A 22,941-nucleotide genomic window follows, 5' to 3' on the forward strand; every position below is an offset into this window, starting at 1 on the left:
TACAACGTAGAGGAACACTGGTCAGGATAATAGACAGGATATTTCTCAAGATACATGACTAGAACTGGATGAGTCTTAATACACTCCAGGACACCAGACAGGAATGATAAAATACAGAGCACGGATAACACTGTGTGAACACAGACAAAGCAGAACAAACAAACATAATCCTAAAACCGACTAATGTAACACAGACTAAAATACAAGGAGCATCCTATATAAGCATGGCTAAAAACCCAGATAAAATGACAAGATAAATACAAGGTAAATTCTCAAGCAGACACAGTCAGAATATTGCCCAAACAGGCATCATAGCAGATTGCACAAACAGACATAGTGGCATTAAACTAAATAACCAGCACTGAATGCAGGAGAAGTCTGGCTTAATATAGACACACCCGAGTTCTCATTCGTTCAGAGCATTAACCATTCCCTATCCAGGGAGAATAGAAAACTGCTCTAAACATCCTAGTGTGTGAATACACACCTAAACAGAAAAATACAAAAACAAATAAACAGATTTTAAAGAAACCTAGCCTAATTATTATGCCAGTGAAATGCCCATTCTGATTGGTCAGATCTTCCAGCCATTGACCAGTTTTACATATCTCGACTGTCCACAGCATAGTATGTTGAGTCTGGTTTCAAGTTGCAATCTTCAGAGTAACAAAATGAGATGCACTCACCCAAGCCTATGTCTTTCGGCAAAAAAAGCACAGCGGGTAGATGCGGGAGGAGCAGCCTCGTAGCGACAGAACTGTTTCTTGCAGCCCGAGGAAGTGCGCTTGGTGCGCAAGAAACAGTTCTGTCGCTGCGAGGCTGCTCCTCCCGCATCTACCCGCTGTGCTTTTTTATGTTCCAAGAATAAAGTTTGCCGAAAGACATAGGCTTGGGTGAGTGCATCTCATTTTTTTACGCTGAAGATTGTTCGCTGTACTGCTTCTCACTGAATTGCACCCCGAATAGCCACCCAGGTGTTACTGCCTAGCTTCAGTCTCCCATAGACTCTATCTGTGGATTGCAGTGCCGGACTTACCTTTTCTTTCTATATTGCGGATTGCTGGTTTCAAGTTACAATAGTCCAGAAAAGACCAGTGTATGTTGAAAATATTGTAACCTTAGGCCATTGTAAGTTGAGGGATCACTGTATATGCTTCTATTGATTACATGGCATATCTACACAGGTATATATCTGCACATTATACATACACTCTGGAACTCTGGTTGCTGCAGTCCTTTAGATTTGCCTCCAAGGACCAATGTTAAACACAAATTTGATCACAGAAGAATCGTTAGAGGGACAATGGAGAAACATGTCTATCAGATTCTAGGTACAAAGAGAGGGGTGAAGTGCCAAAACTCTACCGCAGGCAGGGTATGAATATGTAAGCCTAGGTTTTGACACTATGAGATCATATACTGTGTGCAATCCTCTTTAAATTAGGGACTGTAAAAACTTTGCTTAGTTGCCATTTCTGGATCAGAAGTTGCTGCGAAATCTATTAGTTTATCATTGCCTTTACCACACAGTTTATTTCGGGAAGGGGAGCAGTCATCATAGCGTGCTGTTACTGACTACATCCGCATCTTTTTTGTCTTAACCCACCATCTGTCTTCCAAGTCATCCTCGTCTAATACATTCCCCAAATCTGAATTCTATACATTGCTCAATGTGCTGCTCAGGGCTGGTATGATCCTGTTGTGTATGAGTAAGAGGAATATTTCATCAAACGGGAGATTCATGGAGGTTATATTTGACCCAGACTGTTTATGGCGATATAGTTTTCCTCTGGATGACCTCTGTGTGACTACATGTACAGTCTGTTAATGGAGACACTGCCTGATAATGCACATAGATGTCCCCTGGATGTTTAGTCTTAGTAGCAATGATTAGCCCATTTCCTCCTATAACTTATTCATATCCAATAGATGTCGGCCTAACCTGCAGCCTGGTGGCCTCACAACTCTCCCAACAGATGGTGTCGGTGGAGAGAAGGGTCGGGTGTGTTGGCTTTTCACCACCTGACCCCATTGTTCTGGGAAGCATAAGCCATTGCCAGAGCTGTCTGGCTGTAGTTTAACCCTTTTCCTCTCTATAGAGAACACATGAACATTCGGCTGTGTGCATAAGCAGGCATGGAGGGATAGCTATTGTCTCTGGTGTCAGCCACACTAACCAGCTCTAGGTTCAAACACACAATGACAACTTTCGAATGTGAAGAACTCTTCCAGATGTTTATCGCAGCTTGAATTGTGTGAATTGCCATTTTCCCTGGTGCAGTGAACTGATGGACACCATATAATGTATCCATACTACAGTAACACAAGGGCCTTATAGAATACAAGTATTTCTGCAGTAGTTATAGTAGCAGGCAAGATGTTCAAAGCAAGATCACAGTGATCAGGAACCTATGCTACATAGTTCATTTCCTAATGGTCTTTTTCAGATCTACAAGCCCTATAGGGCTGTCGTCCTGGTGTGTTTTCCAGCTCCACACTGACCTTCCTACTGTCAGGATACTTTGTGCCAGCTGTCAGCCACCCAATTGCTTCCAACATATAGTCATTACACTTTGCACCCACAAGCATAACCTAAAGCCCCTGGGCCCCGTTGCACACAAGAGAGGCCTTTGGGCTACCTCAGGTTAGTTGGGTGCCTTCCTTTGTAGAAAGATAAGTCCTTTATGGCTGCGCTAGTCTTGAATACCTCTGGTGCACTGCCTGATATATATTTTGTATACATGTAACAGTGATAGGGAACAGTCACAGTTATTTCCAGTGCATAGACAGCATAAATTACCCATTAGGATACTAACATTAAAGACACATTGTTTTCATTTGTTTTATTTTTCTTTTCAATCTTTTTCTTATTTTTCTTGCTTTACATAAAGTAGAAATAAGTTAAAGGGGTACTCCGGCGCTAAGACATCTTTTCCCCTATCCAAAGGATAGGGGATAAGATGCCTGATCATGGGGGTCCTGCCACTGGGGACCCCCGTGATCTTCCACGCCGCACCCCTTTAGAATCAGTCCCCGGAGCGTGTTCGCTCCGGGTCTGATTACTGGCGATCTCGGGGACGGAGCATAGTGATGTCACGGCCCCGCCCCCGTGTGACATCACGCTCCGCCCCCTCAATGTAAGCCTATGGGAGGGGACGTGACAGCTGCCACGCCCCTCCAATAGACTTGCATTGAGGGGGCGGAGCGGGACGTCACACGGGGCCGGAACCGTGATGTCACTATGCTCCGTCCTCGTGGTCGAGATGGACTCAGCCTGAGGAAGCCTCTAAAGGTGGGTACTGCATGGTAGATCCCGGGGGGTCAACAGCAGCGGGACCCTGGTGATCTGACATCTTATCCCCTATCCAAAGGATAAGGATAAGATGTCTAGGGGCGGAGTACCCCTTTAAGGTAGATGTGTAGAGCTGCAGAGTTCACACATATCGAACCTCCAGTCTTAACCCCGGACGCAACATTTTGGGGGGTGCCCTGCGTCATTCCGTACATGGTAAAGAGGTTCCAGGGTCAAAAGGTTTGCTTCCAGGTTGAAGAGGTTCGTGTGAAGTCCGCAGCTCTACACATCATGTGCTCCTAACTTATATCTTGAAAAGAAAAAAAAAAGAAAAAAATGATGTGTCCTTAATGTTAGTGCCCTAAAGGGTTATTTATGCTGTCTATGCTAATCGGTGGAAATTACCCTGTATGAACATGGTGCGGCTCTACAATAGTGTTGAGCACGAATATTCGAACATACATAGCGAATATGCAAATTTCATGAAATGAAATAGCGCAAATTTGAATATGGCCCCTGCTGCTCATCACTACAGTGGTCACTCAAGTTACAATATTAATTGGTTCCAGGACGACCATTGTATGTTGAAACCATTGTATGTTGAGACCAGAACTCTATGGAAACCTGGTAATTGGTTCTGAAGCCACCAAAATGTCATCCGAAAATAGGAAAAATAGAGGATTAAAGATAAATAAGTAGATAACGAATACAGATAAAGCAAATCCTTACATATAAAAGTAAGAAAGATCTGCTGGGAGCTGAAAATCACTGTCTATGTCAGTGTTTCCCAACCAGGGTGCCTCCAGCTGTTGCAAAACTACAACTCCCAGCATGCCCAGACAGCCGTTGGCTGTCCGGGCATGCTGGGAGTTGTAGTTTTGCAACAGCTGGAGGCACCCTGGTTGGGAAACAATGGTTTATATAGAGGAGAGGACAGGAGCTTCTTCAGGGTCCTATACAGTACACACAGTGTCCCAAATGGAGCCGCCCTTACTTGGTGTCCAAAGGAGCAGCTAACCCTGGCACAGTAGTACAGAATTTGTAGTTCCTCCCTGTACTGTAGGGAGGCGCTACCAGACACCAGTCAGTGCATGCACTTCAGTAATACAGGTGATTTACCAGTAAATGCCCATTCTGATTGGTCAGTTCCTCCAGTTGTGACGCGTTTCACAGATCTGGACTGTCCAGAGCATTGTATGGTGAGTCTGGTTTCAAGTTACAATGGTCCAGAGAAGACCATTGTATGTTGAACCTATTGTATGTTGAGGCCATTGTATGTTGAGGGATCACTGTACTCTACAATATAGGGAGATGCAAAATAGAGAGACATGTTGCATTGAATAAGTAAAACAAGCAGGAACACAGGATACAGTATAGGATATATTTTGTAAATACAGAAGAAATAGATAAACAATTAAAGTTATGTTTTCCTAGGGGTCGGGGACTAAAAAGATTGCAAACTTCAGATGAACATTGGGCAAGATTGTGCTGAGACATGCAATGACTTTCTTTACCATCACTACATCTAATCTTATAATGCTGATACTGAAGCTATAGCCTTATAATGTGCAGCACATACCACATTCATTCACAATAAATGTACAGTGATCCCTCAACTTACAATGGCCTCAACATACAATAGTTTCAACATACAATGGTCTTTTCTGGACCATTGTAACTTGAAACCAGACTCAACATACAATGTACAGACAATCCAGGCCAGAAGAACTGACCAATTAGAATGGACATTCACAACAGTACTACTGAAGTGCATGCACTGACTGTCTGGTAGCCCCTCCCTACAATACAGGGAGGTACTACATGTTCTGTATTACTCTTTACCTGTGCCTTTGGCTCTTTAGCTGCTCCTTTGGACATAGGTAAGGGCAGCTACATTTTGCGTGTACTGTACAGGACCCTGAAGAAGCTCCTGTCCTATAGACCAGACTTTCCCAACCAGGGTGCCTCAAGCGGTTGCAAAACTACAACTCCCAGCATGCCTGGACAGCCTTTGGCTGTCCAGGCATGCTGGGAGTTGTAGTTTTGCAACTGCTGGAGGCACCCTGGATGGTAAACACTGACATAGACAGTGATTTACAGCTTCCAGCAGATCTTTCTTACTTTTATATGTAAGGATTTGCTTTATCTATATTAGTTATCTACTTATTTCTATTTAATTCTCACTTTTTCTTATCTTTGGATGACGTTTTGGTGGCTTCAGATCCAATTACCAGGTTTCCATAGAGTTATGGTCTCAACGTACAATGGTTTCAACATACAATGGCCTTCCTGGAACCAATTAATATTGTAACTTGAGGGACCACTGTACAGTGATCCCTCAACTTACAATGGCCTCAACATACAATAGTTTCAACATACAATGGTCTTTTCTGGACCATTGTAACTTGAAATCAGACTCAACATACAATGATATGGAATCTGCAGATTCAATCTGTCAATGGCTGGAAGAACCGACCAATCAGAATGGACATTCACTGGTAAAACCCCTGTATTCCTAAAGTGCATGTACTGACTGGCTGTCTTGTAGCGCCCCCTACAGTACAGGGGGGTATTACATGTTCTGTACTCTGCTCCATTTTATTTTTTTTTAGGACACTGTGTGTACTGTATAGGACCCCGAAGAAGCTCCTGTCCTTTACATAGACCAGTGTTTCCCAACGAGGATGCCTCCAGCTGTTGCAAAATTACAACTTCCAGCATGCCCGGACAGCCAAAGGCTGTCCGGGCATGCTGGGAGTTGTAGTTTTGCAACAGCTGGAGGCACCCTGGTTGGGAAACACTGACATAGACAGTGATTTACAGCTCCCAGCAGATCTTTCTTTCTTTTATATGTAAGGATTTGCTTTATCTGTATTAGTTATCTACTTATTTTTCTTTAATCCTCACTTTTTTCCTATTTTTGGATGACATTTTGGTGGCTTTAGAACCAATTACCAGGTTTCCATAGAGTTCAACATACAATGGTCGTCCGGGAACCAATTAATATTGTAAATTGAGGGACTACTGTAATAATAACACCCCGCAGCAGGTAGTAGATGTGATTCTTACATCAGTCATCCGGCCAGGGAGGAGGCCTCACCCACTTCCCAAATCTGTCTCCTCCCAGTCATTCTATGAGAAAGCAATGCCAGGCTCTCAGCTCAGAACACTCTGACTGCCTGGGGCTCATACACACCACACCACACCACAGCTCAGGAACAAGGAGTAGAAGATCATGACTGCTGTCTTAAGCCTATAGCAGCTGCTGCTAGGAGAGATTGTCTCAGAAAGAAGAAGGGTCATCAAGGGTAAAGAACAGAGGGGCACAGAAGCTAGGAAAAGGGGCGCAGCAGCTAGGAAAAGGGGCGCAGCAGCTAGGAAAAGGGGCGCAGCACCAGCATATGTGCCCTCCCAGATCCTGCACCAGGTAGAGCTCCATCAGCACTTGGCCACTTTGTCGCAACTTTTGCAAACAAAATAGTTGTAGCTTGTGCACCCAGAGAATAGATCTGGAATATTTGTCTTTATTTATTAGGATTATTTAACAATATTTATTCATTATTTAGGATGCCCAATTGAAAGGCACAACTATTGGAAGTATTTGCTGCTGATAGAGGGGACAGGATGACAGGAGTGACCAGGGAGGACAATGCAAAGGAAGGGGTTATGTTGGGTGGCAAAGTAAGAGCAAAAGGGCATAGAAAATTAGAGGAGAGGTCCCCTAGTTGGGACAGGTGTGACCCCTACAGAGTGTCAGATGTTGCTCCTGTGTCAGGTGCTGTAAAGAAACACCATCACAAGCACAGTATTAAGCATCGCTACCAACTCCTGGAGACGCTTGGAAGAGGAACATACGGAAAAGTGAAGAGAGGCATAGATAAGAGCACAGGCATGATGGTAAGTCCGGCAATGATTTCCATACTGAGTAATGGGACTATGGGTAATGCACATGTAGCAGAGCTGAATTTGTCATTTAAAAACCTTTGGGATTGTGCCCTGCGTAAAGCTGGCAGACATGAGATTTATTTTAAAACATTTTTTAATGATGGATCACATTCATTACAATGAGATCTATGTATAACCTCATAGTGACTTATTCTTCATGTTTCTTACCAAATAATTTTGCATTATATGTGCTTTTACACATTTTGGGGCTAACTTGGCTCTTACTGTATCTGTGTTGTTTCGTAATGATTTGACCAATACTCCTTGGGAAATGTTTTGCATATTTGTGCACGTGATGTTTGTTGCCCATTAACAGCATGGTGGCTCGTGGTCAGCATTCGGGTTCTGGGTTTGAATCCAACCAAGGAAAACATCTGAATGGAGTTTAGGGGCCCATGCACAGTCTGGAGATTCCGCTTGGTATGAAGTACTTGCAGAATTGATTACAATGGGATTCTGGTGCTCAGTGCGCACTGTAGAAGGTCCAAATTCAATCGAATAATTGAACATGTTGATTCTTTTGGCAGAACCTGCCAGGAAAAGCCCACTAGTCAATTGGACTTTGATATCCGTCGCTTATTTCCATGGTAAAATTCTGTGCCAAATAAGTGCAATGCTGATTCCACAAGGAAATTTTACGAGGGAATTCCTCGCTGAATTTCCTCATTGAGCATGGGCCCTAAATGAGTAAAATAAATAGGGTCTGAGGGTTACATATCGTAATGTACATCTTATCTGGGCTGGGGGAATATGTTTATGGCTAGGAGCCGCTCTTTTTGGAGGCAAATGTCATTTACATATAAATGTGACATTCTTTGTCACTAGGTGTTCAGCTCCTGTAGGCAAATACCTGCTGCATAGTGATGGTCAGAGATGCACTCAGATAATGAAGAAAGTGTAACATTTGTACATATGGCCTAATGGGGTTACTTTGCAAAGTGCTCCAGTAGCACCAGAAATGTAGGAAATACAGGAAGCACCATATTTATGATATACCGTATTTTTCACCATATAAGACGCTCCGGCATATAAGACGCACCCAATTTTAAAGCATGAAAATCTAGAAAAAAAAGATTCTGAACCTTCAACCTGCGGACCTCCAGATGTTGCAAAACTACAACTCCCGGCATGCCCGGCCAGCCGTTGGCTGTCCGGGCATGCCGGGAGTTGTAGTTTTGCAACATCTGGAGGTTTGCAGGTTGAAGACCACTGGTATAGGAGGTAATACTCACCTGTCCCCACCGCTCCAGACCCGTCACCGCTGCCCTGGATGTCGCCCTCCATCACTGTCGCCACGTCCCCAGGGTGTCCCCGTCGCTCCGGAACGTCTCTGCTGCCGGGTATCCTCGCTTTCCGTCGCCGCCATCACGTCGCTACGCACGCCGCTACGACATGATGGCGGCAAAGGAGAGCGCCGGCCATGCAGGGGATCCCGGCACGGAGCAGACACCGAGGAGGCAGGTAAGGTCTCTCCCGGTGTCCTGTAAGCTGTTCGGGACGCCGCGATTTCACCACAGCGGTCCCAAACAGCCCGACTGAGCAGCCGGATTAGTGTCACTTTCGCTTCAGACGCGGTCAGCTTTGATCGCTGCGTCTAAAGGGTTAATACAGGGCATCACCGCGATCGGTGATGTCCTGTATTAGCCGCGGGTCCCAGCCATTGATGGCCGCAGGGACCTCAGCGGTAGGACAGGTTTTAATGTGTATTCGCCGTATAAGACGCACCAACTTCCCCCCCTCCCTAGTTTTGGGGAAGAAAAAGTGCATCTTATACGGCGAAAAATACGGTAAATTGGATATCTTGGCAGTTTTAATTAGTGAAATGCACCAAATATTCTAAAGGCATGCACCATTATTTTGATGCAAAGTATTAGTGTTTATGTATGCATGTCAACATGTCTGGTTAGTACCACTTTGATAACTTTTGCATTATTTACATCATTGTTATTGACTTGGAACACTATAAGGCTGGGGTCACACTGCGGAATCTCCAGGCAGAATTTCTGCTGGAGATCGAGTTGGTGGCACTAGGACCACCCGGACTGCATTGCCATCCCCATAGATGGCAATGCATTTCTGAGCAAATCTCCCAAAAGATCCACCCAGAAATTCATTGCCGTCTATGGGGACAACAGTGCCGTCTGCTCGGTCCTAGTGCCGCCAGCTTGATCTTCGGCAGCAAATCTGCCCAGAAATTCCACAGTGTGATCCCAGCCCAGAGATTCCGAGTGCGGCCAGTGCCGACTGAATCAGTCGGCGCTAGGACCGCGCGGTCAGTGCAGTCTCCACTAGACTGCAATGTGTTCCGCAAGTATTTTCTGTTCACAAATTCCACTTCACAAATTCTGTAGTGTGAACCTAGCCTAACAGTATTGCTAAAAAATTAATAAAATAAAAACGTCCTATGTGTCTGCAGCAAGGAGACGTCCGGAATTGACTTGGAGTCCATTTACTCCATGCTGTTAGGATAGTATAGGCCTCCATTGCTTTATTGTCTCTATGAGTAAACGCCTGTTAACTGTTCGAGTAATAGTTATAATGGGGTCCTACAGTGAACGACTAACCTAATTTCTTGTATGATTCGATTGTTATGTGGTGGCCCAGTATGGAAGGTGTTACCCTGTACCTTCACTGCCATGTCAGGCAACATCCTTCAGTGTCCCCAGGGCCCCCTGCATTTGTTTCCCCATTGTAAATATGTTGTACTGTATAAAATGTGTTATCACTTTAAGAGTTTTACCATGTGCTTGTTACCCAGGAGGTACCAGTGACCAGGTGATCCCAGGGGTGACCTATGGGCTCCCTGCTAGTCTCCCCCATATAAGCCCTGGGAGGAGCTAGTCTCTCTCTCTTTTGCACCAAGTCTTTGCTGAGGTCAGTTGTGCCTAGTGTGTGTGTCCAGAGTATTGTAGGCCTCAACTCAACTCCTGCAGCCACAGTCAAGTGCAAGTAAGCTAAACCTGCAGTATTGTCCGTCATCAGTCAAGTCAAGTCAGTCTCTGTCAAATTGTCAAGCAACGTGGCCTGCACTAAATTGCCTAGGCCTACTACAAGTGCCAGCAAGCTATTAAGGTCTCTGTGTCACTGGTCACCTCCTTGGGCCCTGGCTGAACTGTATAGACTTTACCTACTGTCTACCCTCAGTAAAGCTACCGTGGTCCGTAACTTGGCATTGGAGTCTTTATTGCCTCTGTGCCTAGCCCAGGATCCAGCGGTATACCTTCGGGGGGTTACAGGCTAAACCACGCCCTGGCGTCACGAATACAAGGGGTTAATGCCATCTGCCCCTAGGGTAACAACATCTGCCTTGCCCCTCACACCCTGCCACCAGAGTTATGTCACACACCAAGGCAGAGGCATCTAAAGCCATGAAGTATTGAGGTCATGCTAAAAGCTACTTATATCTCTGCTAACTGGACCCAAATGGGACAAGGGTAACAACTGGCTGTCAAGGCAAACACTGAAAAACTATTGGAACACTTCTCTGATCAGGGGGATGTACTGTATTTAGGCTTTTGGCTTGTAAGGGACAATCAGATTTTCTTTAGACAATTCTCAGATTTACAATGCTCAGTGATTATGAGCTGAAGAATCTCCAGAATAAAGCTGGAATGCAATGGGAATGAATTGAGTCTGCTGCGCTGCATGCCTTGTCCCTGCCAAGTTAAATAAACTGTTTGGCGCAGATGTAAATACAAAGTCAACTGATAGTCTTGCATCGCTGCGCCTTTAAAAATAGATCAAATCCCCAGACCCAAGACCAGAACAGCTGTTTAATACGTAGAAACTGATGGCAAGCGCCTATGGCAGATGGGAAACAATGCAGGCCAGATAATGATGGTGGCAGCTATGGCATTAAGGGATGCCAGTTGGTTGTTGTATTAGAGAGAGTTAACTTGAAGCTTCTTTGACCCAATGCAAAATCTCCAAGAGGGCATCAACTTTTTTGGGCCCCGTCAAGATAGGGCCCAAATTCAACTGCAACCACAGCACCTACTAAAGTTACTCTGATCATATGCTGCGTCAAGTCAGTCATTATTTGGGTAGTGCAGATTTGTTGTACTAATAATCCCTAATTACCTTCAAAATGGAAGTCAAAATCTACAGTAAATCTGCAACATGTGAACATACCCGTAAAGAACAAATGACCCTATTGCCCATATCAGCCAATCTGCTCCTGCTTTATGGGATTTCACAATATTTTGCTATATTATGGGAATTTCTGGACTTTCAGAAGCTAATTTTATAGATATGTACTATTTTCAGAAGGTCAGGAGGTTTTTAGTTGTCAGCTTTGATATATGAAACGTTTCATATGTTAAGATAAAGGCTAAAGGTGCAATGATGAAAACAAGAATTCCACAACATGTGTCACACATTGTGCAAGTCCCGGGTGCTGACTCGTCTAAACATGCTCAGAAGCCATGCCCACGTGTGCCTGCCACCCAGCTGCAAGTGCATGGAGTCAAACAATCCGAAACACTACACCCAAAATCCCCAAAATCTCACAATTTGAGTCATCTATTGTCAAGAAATTGTATTCTGTATGTCTGTTTCCGGTAAAGCTGAATGAACTCTAACATGGTTGTAGTCAAAGCTCTTAGTGGATTGTAAGGCTAAGGTTTGACTCTAAACTGCAGTGTCAGTTTTCCAATAAATATTTTTAAAAAAGGCAAAAAAATACCTGTGTGGAAACCTAGCCTAAGGCCTCGTTCACATGGCGGAATTTCCAAGCAGAATCTGGCCGGAAAATTTTCATTTGGAAATTTTATTGCAGCACAGTCCCATTGTTTTCAATAGGATTCTGCTGCACTGTGCACATGGCACAATTTCCACGCCAAAACATTTGAGGTGAAAATTCAAAATCTATCGTCTGCAGAAAGAATTGACATGTTAAGTCTTTTGGCGAAATCCTCTTAAAATTGCATGGCTGTCTATGAAGAAGGTGCATTTCCAAGCGGTCCTAGTGCCGGTAAAACGCTGTGTGAACATAGCCTTACCCAAGGTCTAGAATGACAGACAAACCCCCCCACGATCTACTATACAGGGCCATGGCAGTATACTGGAAGGGGGTGTTCCTCCTCCACATGACGCGGCGGCCGACACGCCCCCCTCCATGCCCCCTCCATGCCCCCTCCATGTATACCATAGAGATACATGGAGGGGGCGTGTCTGCCACAGCTTCCTGCTGGGGACTGCCGTGGCCCCGTACAGGAGATCGCGGGGGGGTCCCAGTGGTTGGACCGCCTGTGATCTATAACTTATCCCCATGGATAGGGCATAAGTCATATTGCACTACAGTTCTCCTTTAAGAAAATATGGCATCAATGGAATTTGATAGGTGCTGGGTTATGACATATTCTGGATTATTGGACTCTTATTGAATCTTTGTTAAACTCACTGGTAAGGGTATATCATAGTATTTCATTATTTTCTGGATCATCAGGGGCTTCAGGGTAGCTTAACTGGCACTGACGTCAGCGCCGCTTATGAATATTCATCCCCCCCCCACCCTCCCTCCAGTTCTCCTTCTCTTCGCCGCTCCTAACTGGAGGGAGGGGGGATGAATATTCACAAGTGGCCGGTGCTGACGTCAGTGCCAGTTAGCTGCAGAAGCCCCGCCTGTGCCAGTTACAGCAAGATATATACATAGAATAAAACTACAATTGCGGGCGAACGGCCGGGCGGATCGGGGCAAGGTAGGGCTCGCTGGAATCAGAATCACCCGCACTATCCATCAGTACCTGTGCTTAGTGCAGGAGAAAATATCTATCTGACAGTTTTCCATTAACTTCCACGGTCAGAAATTCTGCCTGGAATTCTGGGGCAGGCGTCTGCGCCTTTTGTAGGGCTGCATTTGTGGCAAAATCACATACTTGTGTGTGACAATTGATAATTTTGGCGCAACTACGCTCCATTTGAGGCAAAAAAACATAAAATCACACATTGCAACACCATTATTGATACATACTCCTATTGATACTTTGCAATAGATGCTTGACAAGTATAAGCACAGGGTGAGATGAACATATATGCCAGTGGTCACCAACCTGCGGACCTCCAGATGTTGCAAAACTTCAACTCCCAGCATGCCCGGACAGCCAACGGCTGTCCGGGCATGCTGGGAGTTGTAGTTTTGCAACATCTGGAGGTCAGCAGGTTGGAGACCACTGATATATGTGATAGGGACAACAGTCCTGTCTTCCAGACTTTTGCCTACTGCACACTTACTATAGAGCCGTCACTGTGTATATATGCTGCAGCCCAGAGGTAGTGTATATAGAATAACACCGGGAGAGCTGATATGAATGTTGAGGCTTGTAGTTCTCTTTTGGTCACTGTGGTCATAGGGCAGTCCATTTCTTATTAGAATTAACCACTAGTGTTCCATTTTTGGTCACCTTTAGTCCTATCTTCAGCGGACAGACTGCAGTATGTTATACAGTGACCCCTCGACCTACGATGGCCCCGACATACGATCATTTCAACATACGATGCTTTTGTATGTCGGGGCCATCGCATAAACGGCTATCCGGCAGCACAGACTGCTTCAGCTGCCGCCAGATAGCCGTTTACGGTGCCCTGTGTGGTCCGCTGACGATCACTTACCTGTCCTCTGGGCTCCGGCGCGTCCTCTTCGGGATCCTCTGCATCGTCGGCGCTCTCCATCGTCGTCATCACGTCGCTGCGCATGCCATCCCGTCATCCAATAGGAGCGGCGTGCGTAGCGACATGATGGCGGCGACGGAGAGCGCGGATAACGGGGAAGCAGAGGACTTGCTGGAGCGTAGGGGACGCGGCGACAGTGATGGACGGCGACATCCAGGGCAGCGGTGACGAGCGGTGACGGTCTGGAGCGGCGGGGACAGGTGAGTACAACTTCCTCTAACAGTGGTCTACAACCTGCGGACCTCCAGATGTTGCAAAACTACAACACCCAGCATGCTGGGTGTTGTAGTTTTGCAACATCTGGAGGTCCGCAGGTTGTAGACCACTGTCCTATACTTTACATTGCACGGATCCCTCAACATGCGATGGTTTCAACAAACGATGGTCCCTTTGGAACGGATTACCATCGTATGTTGAGGGACCACTGTAGTTCAAAGTCTGAAACAATTATAACTGGAGAGGGAGGGGGTAGGGCTATACTGTATATGATCATTTAGAATAGATTGCATGGGGGGGGGGGGGCGCAGTTATGTTCCATTTATAGTACTGCATTCCGAATGAATGAGAATGGAATTCTGCGGAGCCGTATCTTATCACATGGTCTCGATGATGCACCAGACACATTCGTTGCAGGAGGATGTGGTTAAGTGTTCCGGAAGCAGCTGAGTTGTCTGCTGTTAAGAGACTACAGATAAGAGCCTCCTAGACCCCAGCGTCATAGACCACCATATGAACATCAGTGGAGATGTAGTTCCAGCAGCTAGACAGCTGCACGCATGCACAACACCCAATGGTGGCGCTATGACGATTAATAAACATGGCGTTGGTAATAATGGACTAAAGACTTTTAACTCTACTGCTATATTCATAGGTATTACTAAAAATGAATATGTAGATTCAATGTGGTTATTTTTGAAGCACTTTAACCCTTGTTTTCTGTGGTTCATTTGGTGCAAAAATTTGGCGCAGTGTGTTTTTTGCTCCTTTTGTTGCGCCTTTTCATTTACGCACCTTCTTTTCCTTGGGGGCAATATGTGTGTTTTCAGTAGGGCTTTTGCAGTGGTCAGGAATTTATGAAAATGCAACTTTTTTAAAAAGGCACAAAATTTGGTGCAAACCCTTTAACCCCTTAAGGACTGAGGGTTTTTCCATTTTTGCATTTTCATTTTTTCCTCCTTACCTTTTAAAAATCATATCCCTTTCATTTTTCCACCTAAAAATCCATATTATGGCTTATTTTTTGCGTCACCAATTCTACTTTGCAGTGACATTAGTCATTTTACCCAAAAATTCACGGCGAAACGGAAAAAAAAATCATTGTGCGACAAAATCGAAGAAAAAACGCCATTTTGTAACTTTTGGGGGCTTCCGTTTCTACGCAGTGCATATTTCGGTAAAAATGATACCTTATCATTATTTTGTAGGTCCATACGGTTAAAATTATACCCTACTTATATAGGTTTGATTTTGTCGCACTTCTGGAAAAAATCCTAACTACATGCAGGAAAATATATACGTTTAAAAATGTCATCTTCTGACCCCTATAACTTTTTTTATTTTTCCACGTAGAGGGCGGTATGAGGACTCATTTTTTGCGCCGTGATCTGAAGTTTTTATCAGTATGATTTTTGTTTTGATCGGACTTTTTGATCACTTTTTATTCATTTTTTTTAATGGTATAAAAAGTGACCAAAAAAACGCTTTTTTGGACTTTGGAATTTTTTTGCGCGTACGCCATTGACCGTGCGGTTTAATTAATGATATATTTTTATAGTTCGGACATTTACGCACGCGGCGATACCACATATGTTTATTTATTTTTTATTTACACTGTTTTTAATTTTTTTTATGGGAAAAGGGGGGTGATTCAAACTTTTATTAGGGAATGGGTTAAATGACCTTTATTAACACTTTTTTTTTACTATTACACTGCACACACTGATCTCTCATGCTGATCACTGGCACGTATTAATTGTATTATCACTGGCATGTATGTTTGGTGTCTACATAGACGTTTGTCATTTAACTGCATAGTTCCTGACAACAATCAATGGGGTTCAGATTTATTTTAACCATTTGGAGGTGAGGCAAATGACCTCGAGCTCAGTAGGGTAGTAGTGTTGGGCGCGAATATTCGCATTTTAACTGCAAATATCGCAAATTCGCTAATTCGAGACTATTGGAAATATATGCGCTATATATATTCGAAATTACGAATATTCACTTTTTTTCGCATATGCGGATATTCCCATATGCGAATATTCGCATATTCCTTCTTTTCACTTATGGGCCAATTAGAATGATGCAAATACACTTGTCAGAGGTTATCAACAACATCCTTAGCAACCAATAGTAAATTTGCCCACCCCCTCACTGTTTTCTTCCTCAAATGCGCAAATATTCAAATATGCGAATATGCGAATATAACAAATATGCAAAATTTGCAAATATAGGATGAATATTTGTCTATATATTCACAAAATATCGCAAATTCAAATATGGGCAATGCCGCTCATCACTATACGATAGCTGTAAAGTGATGGTCTCAAACTATGGCTCTACAGATGCTGCAAAACTTCAACTCCCAGCATGCCCGGACAGCCGTTGGCTGTCCGGGCATGCTGGGAGTTGAAGTTTTGCAGCATCTGTAGTGCCACAGTTTGAGACCACCGCTGTAGAGGTTCCCGTGAGTGGAACCATCTTTTCAGTTGTAGTCCCATAGTAAATAAAGTTTGGAAATTATTGCTCTTCTTGGGTCTTTTACCTTCTATACTTTACAACGTTCATACTGGGGCAGAATTCTGCTAGGGTTTCTGCCACTCTTTAGAGTAGATATAGGAATAACCTTATATGTGCTCCACCTTTTCCATAGGCTAAGTTGCAGCTACACAGGGACGTTCACACACAGACTCGAAAGGGGGCTTGAGCCAATGCCCTTTTAATGCACCTAAAACAAGAAGGAAGAGCGCTCCATAGCGTAAAACCGCCACTCCAGGGTACAGTTAGTAATAGTAAAAAAAAACCTTACCGAAGGCGGTTGTGTGAACTCACACACAACAATGGTCTTCGTGAATGAGAAAACAAGTCTGGTCTGCAGCCTCCCCAACCAAGGCAATATTCAACAGGTGAGGACGTCCAAGGGGCAGTGAGGGATATCGGCGCTGACCAGGACGTGTCCGTTCCTGGTCTGCGCCGATATCCCTCACCGCCCCTTGGAAGTCCTCACCTTTTAATCACCTGGCCTATAATGCCCTCACTGATTGTGACCACCGTGGGGTGATGCAGGTACCATTCAGGTGACATGACTGCCGGAGGTTCCTTACCTCAGGAATTGCGTTGTGTTAAGGTTTTTACAAACATTTTATTTTTTATCTTTTTTATTAGAAGTGCCCTTTTTATTCTACTTGAGCCTCTGCCCCCCAAAATGTCTGTGCACGTCCCTACAACTACATATGCCTTTTTATTAGTCTTTGCCATCCCATATAGGGGGAGTTATCTCCAAGCTGTTACAAACTACAACTCCCAGCTTGACCTGACAGGATGCTGCTGTCACGGTGAATGTTGTATTTAGGCAACAACTAAAGAGCCACAGGTAGAAGACAACTAAGGGTACATTCACACGAGCGGATTTACAGAGTATTTTACGCTGCGGATCCGCCGGTAAAGGCCCGCTCTATGCTGTCTTTACATGTGCCTGCTTGTAGCGGCAATACGCCGCCACGAGCAGACACACTGTGGCGATGTGCGGCCACTCTCCCTGCTCTGAACTAGGCAGAGAGCTCCCGCTATGTGGGGGTATATTGCGACTCGCACATCGCAGTGTGTCTGCTCATGGCGGCGTATTGCCGCTACAAGCAGGCACATGTAAAGACAGCATAGAGCGGGCCTTCACCAGCGGATCTGCAGCGTAAAATACGCTGTAAATCCGCTCGTGTGAACGTACCCTAAGTTGTCTTCTACCTGTAGCTCTTTAGTTGTTGCCTAAATACAACTAAGGGTACGTTCACACGAGCGGATTTACAGCGTATTTTACGCTGCAGATCCGCTGGTGAAGGCCCGCTCTATGCTGTCTTTACATGTGCCTGCTTGTAGCGGCAATACGCCGCCACGAGCAGACACACTGCGATGTGCGAGTCGCAATATACCCCCACATCGTGGGAGCTCTCTGCCTAGTTCAGAGCAGGGAGAGTGGCCGCTATGAGCGAGTACGCTGCGCACATCGCTGCAGTGTGTCTGCTCGTTGTGGCGTATTGCCGCTACGAGCAGGCACATGTAAAGACAGCATAGAGCGGGCCTTCACCAGCGGATCCGCAGCGTAAAATACACTGTAAATCCGCTCGTGTGAACGTACCCCTATGTAGTGTAATGGCCAATGATCTCTTTATGGGCAGCTGATATGAGCTACTCATGCCAAGCTCTACCGGTGTGTATTTATGCATAAGTCTATTTAGTCTGGATTCCTTGCTGCTTATGACGCAGTTAGTAAGAAACATTGTGCCAACACCACGGGGGGGAGGAAGTCTCTTTCTACAGAAGCAGCTGCAATATAAACATAAACATGTAAAACATAGAGAAACAAGGCACAACAAGTCAAATTCTTCTGAAAGCCAAGGCTGAGGACAATCTTACTGGTGTTAGCACCAGCTCGGATTATGGACGGTGATCATGGGTCTATGAGAGGGAGACAATCGGGCATTGCTTTAAACTGTCCATCAATATGATCAGATTCCCTGTGCCACAATACATTTGCTCCTTGACAAGTTCAATTTTATGTTTATGCAACTTTCATCTATATTTTGTATGCTCTCAATTTTTACTAAATCTGCTTGTTTCTAGTAAACCAAACATTTATGTTAACATCTATCCTGATCTAATACTTCTTACAGCTGAGGGCATGTATCCATTGTAGACAATCCTCTTTGAGATAAATATGTGCTGTCGGGGTGCGATGTTAGGTGTAGGGGCAGATGGTGTTGCCCAGGGGTAGATGGTGTTAACCCCTTAGTGTTCGTGACGCCAGGGTGTGGTTTGGCTATGTAGCCACCCGAAGGTAGCACTGCTAGTCCTAGGTTAGGCAGGGCAAATAATAGTCAAAGGCCAGGTTAAGGTTAACGGTAGCTTTTACTGAGGTAGACAGATGGTGCAGTCTCTACATCTCATCTCGGTCAGGATCCCAGAGAGGTGACCAGTAACACAGGGGACCTCGTAGCTTGCTGGGACTTGTAGTGACTTGACAGACTTTAGTGCAGCCACACTGACTATAACTGACTTGACTGAAGATGGTGACAGCAGACAAAGATGACTTGACTTACGGACTTGTGGCTGCAATTCAGGCTTGAGGCCTCCAGATGGGCTAGACACTGACTCTGAGACGTCTGGACTGGACTTGACCTTAGGAATTAAGAGAGTGATTGTAGTACCTCCCCCTCTTATAAAGGGGGGCTGAGAAAGGAGCCCATAGGCTAGCTGTGGGTCATCTGGTCACATAGTGCTCTCTTGGTAACAAACATATGACTTAAACATGTGACAACCATTATCAGGTGACTAACAATCATGTGACCATATCAAAGGTCCTTTACACTAAATATACAACCTATACACAATATGGGGGAACACTACAGGAGAACCCTAAGGACATACAGGGACTCAACCTTACAGGACTGTACTGTAGGAGCATATCCCGTACTGGGACATCACAAATACATCAATAGCACAAATCTTTCTTGGCTCAATACTTAAAGGAGTACACCGGGGGGTGGGGGGGTAGAATCAACTGGTGCCAGAAAGTTAAACAGATTTGTAAATTATTTCTATTTAAAAATCTTAATCCTTCCAGTACTTATCAGCAGCTGTATGCTCCACAGGAAGTTATTTTCTTTTTAAATGTATTTTCTGTCTGACCACAGTGCTCTCTGCTGACACCTCTGTCTGTCTCAGGAACTGCCAAGAGCAGGAGAGATTTGCTATGGGGATTTTCTCCTGCACTTGTTCCTGAGACATACAGAGGTGTCAGCAGAGAGCACTGTGGTCAGACAGAAAATTAATTTAAAAAGAAAACAACTTCCTGTGCAGCATACAGCATCTGATAAGTGCTGGAAGGATTAAGATTTTCAAATAGAAGTAATTTACAAATCTGTTTAACTTTCTGGCACTAGTTGAGTTAAAAAAAAAAAAAAAAAGTTTTTCACCGGAGTACCCCTTTAACTGCAGTGAAACAGTGGAGGTAAAATGTACCAGTACAAGCTCAATGCAAAGGGTTGGTCTAAACTAGACTAGACAAGATACAGTTGTCCCAAGATGTTGTCCAAGTGTTTTCACTTACTAGGAGCAAACCAATCTGGAAAATAGACATTTGGGGTGAGAAGTTAAGCGGGGCCTCTATTTCTGTCTGTTGATCTGGGGCTGTGTACTGGTGTCTACTGGTGTTTACAAGAACCTTGTGACTGGACAGTGATTGCAAAATGAAGGTAAAATTAGACTTGGGCCAGAATGCTGGGTGGTTATGTAACTATCCGGTCTTGTGGTCTGGATGTACATTGTGTCTGCAGAGACTAAATGTTCCTGCTTTGCTGTCCATATATAAATGAACTATAACATTTAAGTGAAGGGAATAACATGGTTAATCTTGTGACAATGGCACCTGTCAAGGGGTTATATATATCAGGCCCTAAGTCAACAGTCAGTTCTAGTTAATGTAGTGAAAGCCAGAAGAATAGGCACGTGGAAGGATCTGAGGGACTGAAAAGGTTCAGACAGTGATGGCTAGGTCACTGGGTCAGAACATCCCTAAAAGGAAGGTCTCTTAGGATGTAACTGGTATGTAAGGCCAGAACCAAGGAAAAGTAGTCCAGGGAGGTACAGCTGGTGAAGTGGCCACACGAGTGAGGACTAAACTGTCTCATCTGATCCCACATTAGAGCACAAACTTCTGAAAAAAAGAATTTTTTGACCATCTACATTGTGCATGTGAGCATCAGAATAAGACCATGGTACAATGGAAGAAGTGCTACTAGTGAGATCAATCAGTTTTTTTCAATTTTGTTTTTCTTTTTCCTACTGTGTTGATCCAGAAGAAGGCAAAAAAAAAAAGGTCCTTCCCAACCACAATGTGGCAATCAGAATAAATCCCTGTATCAGCATTATATCCATATACTATGTGGCAAACAGCGGGTTCACCTTAAAGTTCACCAGGGTGTAAGTGTGTTCAAATACAGAGGCTCTACTCCGTTTCCAATAGCAACCAGAAATCAATACAAATCACATTTGGCACTTGAAATATTTGTATTGCTTTTTTTTTAGTGTTCAATTTTCATAGTACAAAAGCCGATCAATAGACCATTAACTTCCCCCGGCCCCGAGGGCGTGTCCTCCGAAACGTCGGAAGTGTCCAGTAACCTCACATTTGTCTACCCCTTCATGAGAGGAAGGAAGGAAGGACTATTGGACATACTCAGTGAGCACTTTTGGGTGAAAAACTTTTGTATCTGTTTAAAGGGGTACTCCCGTGGAAAACTTTTTTTTTAAATCAACTGGTGCCAGAAAGTTAAACAGATTTGTAAATCACTTCTATTAAAAAATCTTAATCCTTCCAGTACTTTTTAGGGGCTGTATACTAAAGAGAAATCCAAAAAAGAAATGCATTTCCTCTGATGTCATGACCACAGTGCTCTCTGCTGACCTCTGCTGTCCATTTTAGGAACTGTCCAGAGCAGCATATGTTTGCTATGGGGATTTTCTCCTGCTCTTGACAGTTCCTAAAATGGACAGCAGAGAGCACTGTGGTCATGACATCAGAGGAAATGCTTTTCTTTTTTGGATTTCTCTTTAGTATACAGCCCCTAAAAAGTACTGGAAGGATTAAGATTTTTTAATAGAAGTGATTTACAAATCTGTTCTAACTTTCTGGCATCGGTTGATTAAAAAAAAAAAGTTTTCCACGGGTGTACCCCTTTAATTATACGAAGTTAATGGTCTATTGATCGACTTTTGTACTGTGAAAATTGAACACTAAAGAAAAAGCAATACAAATATTTCAAGTGTCAAGTGTGATTTGGTTATATCCATATACGTCTAATATCCATAACCTGTAATATTATTAGTCTCCAGAAACACTTCTAGTTCACCAACCTAAAGATTGTTGCATACAAAGTATACCGCTTCATGGCAGCGGCCTTTTAAAGCAGGATAACACACTGAGCACACTGCAAAAAAAAACTCAACAATGAAGATTCATGAAAAAGAGTTTAAGGTGTTGACTTGGCCTTCAAAATTCCTCATCTCTGTCTGATCAATCATCTGTGAGAGGTGCTGGAAAAACATGTCCATTTTATGGAGGCCCTACCCCTATCTGCTGCTAATGTCTTGGTGTTAGATACCACAGGACGCCTTTTTGTAGAGTCCATGCCTAGACAGGTCATTGCTGTCAACAGGTCGACAGGTCAAACAATGCTAGAAATGTCATATAGTAGATATGGCTGATGTAACCCACACCTACACCTGAAATAATGGAACCATTGGAGGTTTCCAGCAAGGAGATATCTTTTAAAAGTCAGAAAGTTGCGGAGCTTTTCATTATGTTACACCATTAAAGGGGTATTCCAGGAAAAAAACTTTATATATATATATATATATATATCAACTGGCTCCAGAAAGTTAAACAGATTTGTAAATGACTTCTATTAAAAAATCTTAAACCTTTCAGTAATTATCAGCTGCTGAAGTTGAGCTGTTGTTTTCTGTCTGGCAACAGTGCTCTCTGCTGACATCTCTGCTTGTCTCGGGAACTGCACAGAGTAGAAGAGGTTTGCTATGGGGATTTGCTTCTTAACTGGGCGGTTTCCGAGACAGGTGTCATTAGAGAGCACTTAGACAGAAAAGAACAACTCAACTTCAGTAGCTCATAAGTACTGAAAGGATTAAGATTTTTTAATAGAACTAATTTACAAATCTGTTTAACTTTCTGGAGCCAGTTGATATATAAAAAAAAGGTTTTTTCCTGGATAACCCCTTTAAATGGATTGAAACATTAAAGGGGT

At 44.0% G+C, this 22,941-nt stretch overlaps 1 protein-coding gene across 1 annotated transcript in view; it reads left to right on the forward strand.

The window, feature by feature from the left end:
* Window positions 1–6,466: 6,466 nt before the first annotated feature.
* The window catches only part of LOC130275982 (NUAK family SNF1-like kinase 1), a 47,899-nt gene continuing 31,424 nt past the window's right edge, over window positions 6,467–22,941 (forward strand). The window contains exon 1 of the mRNA XM_056524739.1: window positions 6,467–7,189. Coding sequence (XP_056380714.1) covers window positions 6,917–7,189 — 273 coding nt within the window. The 5' untranslated portion in view covers window positions 6,467–6,916. The remainder of the gene's footprint in view (window positions 7,190–22,941) is intronic.

Source organism: Hyla sarda, chromosome 6 (genome assembly GCF_029499605.1).
Source record: "Hyla sarda isolate aHylSar1 chromosome 6, aHylSar1.hap1, whole genome shotgun sequence".
In the NCBI taxonomy this organism is placed as follows: domain Eukaryota; kingdom Metazoa; phylum Chordata; class Amphibia; order Anura; family Hylidae; genus Hyla; species Hyla sarda.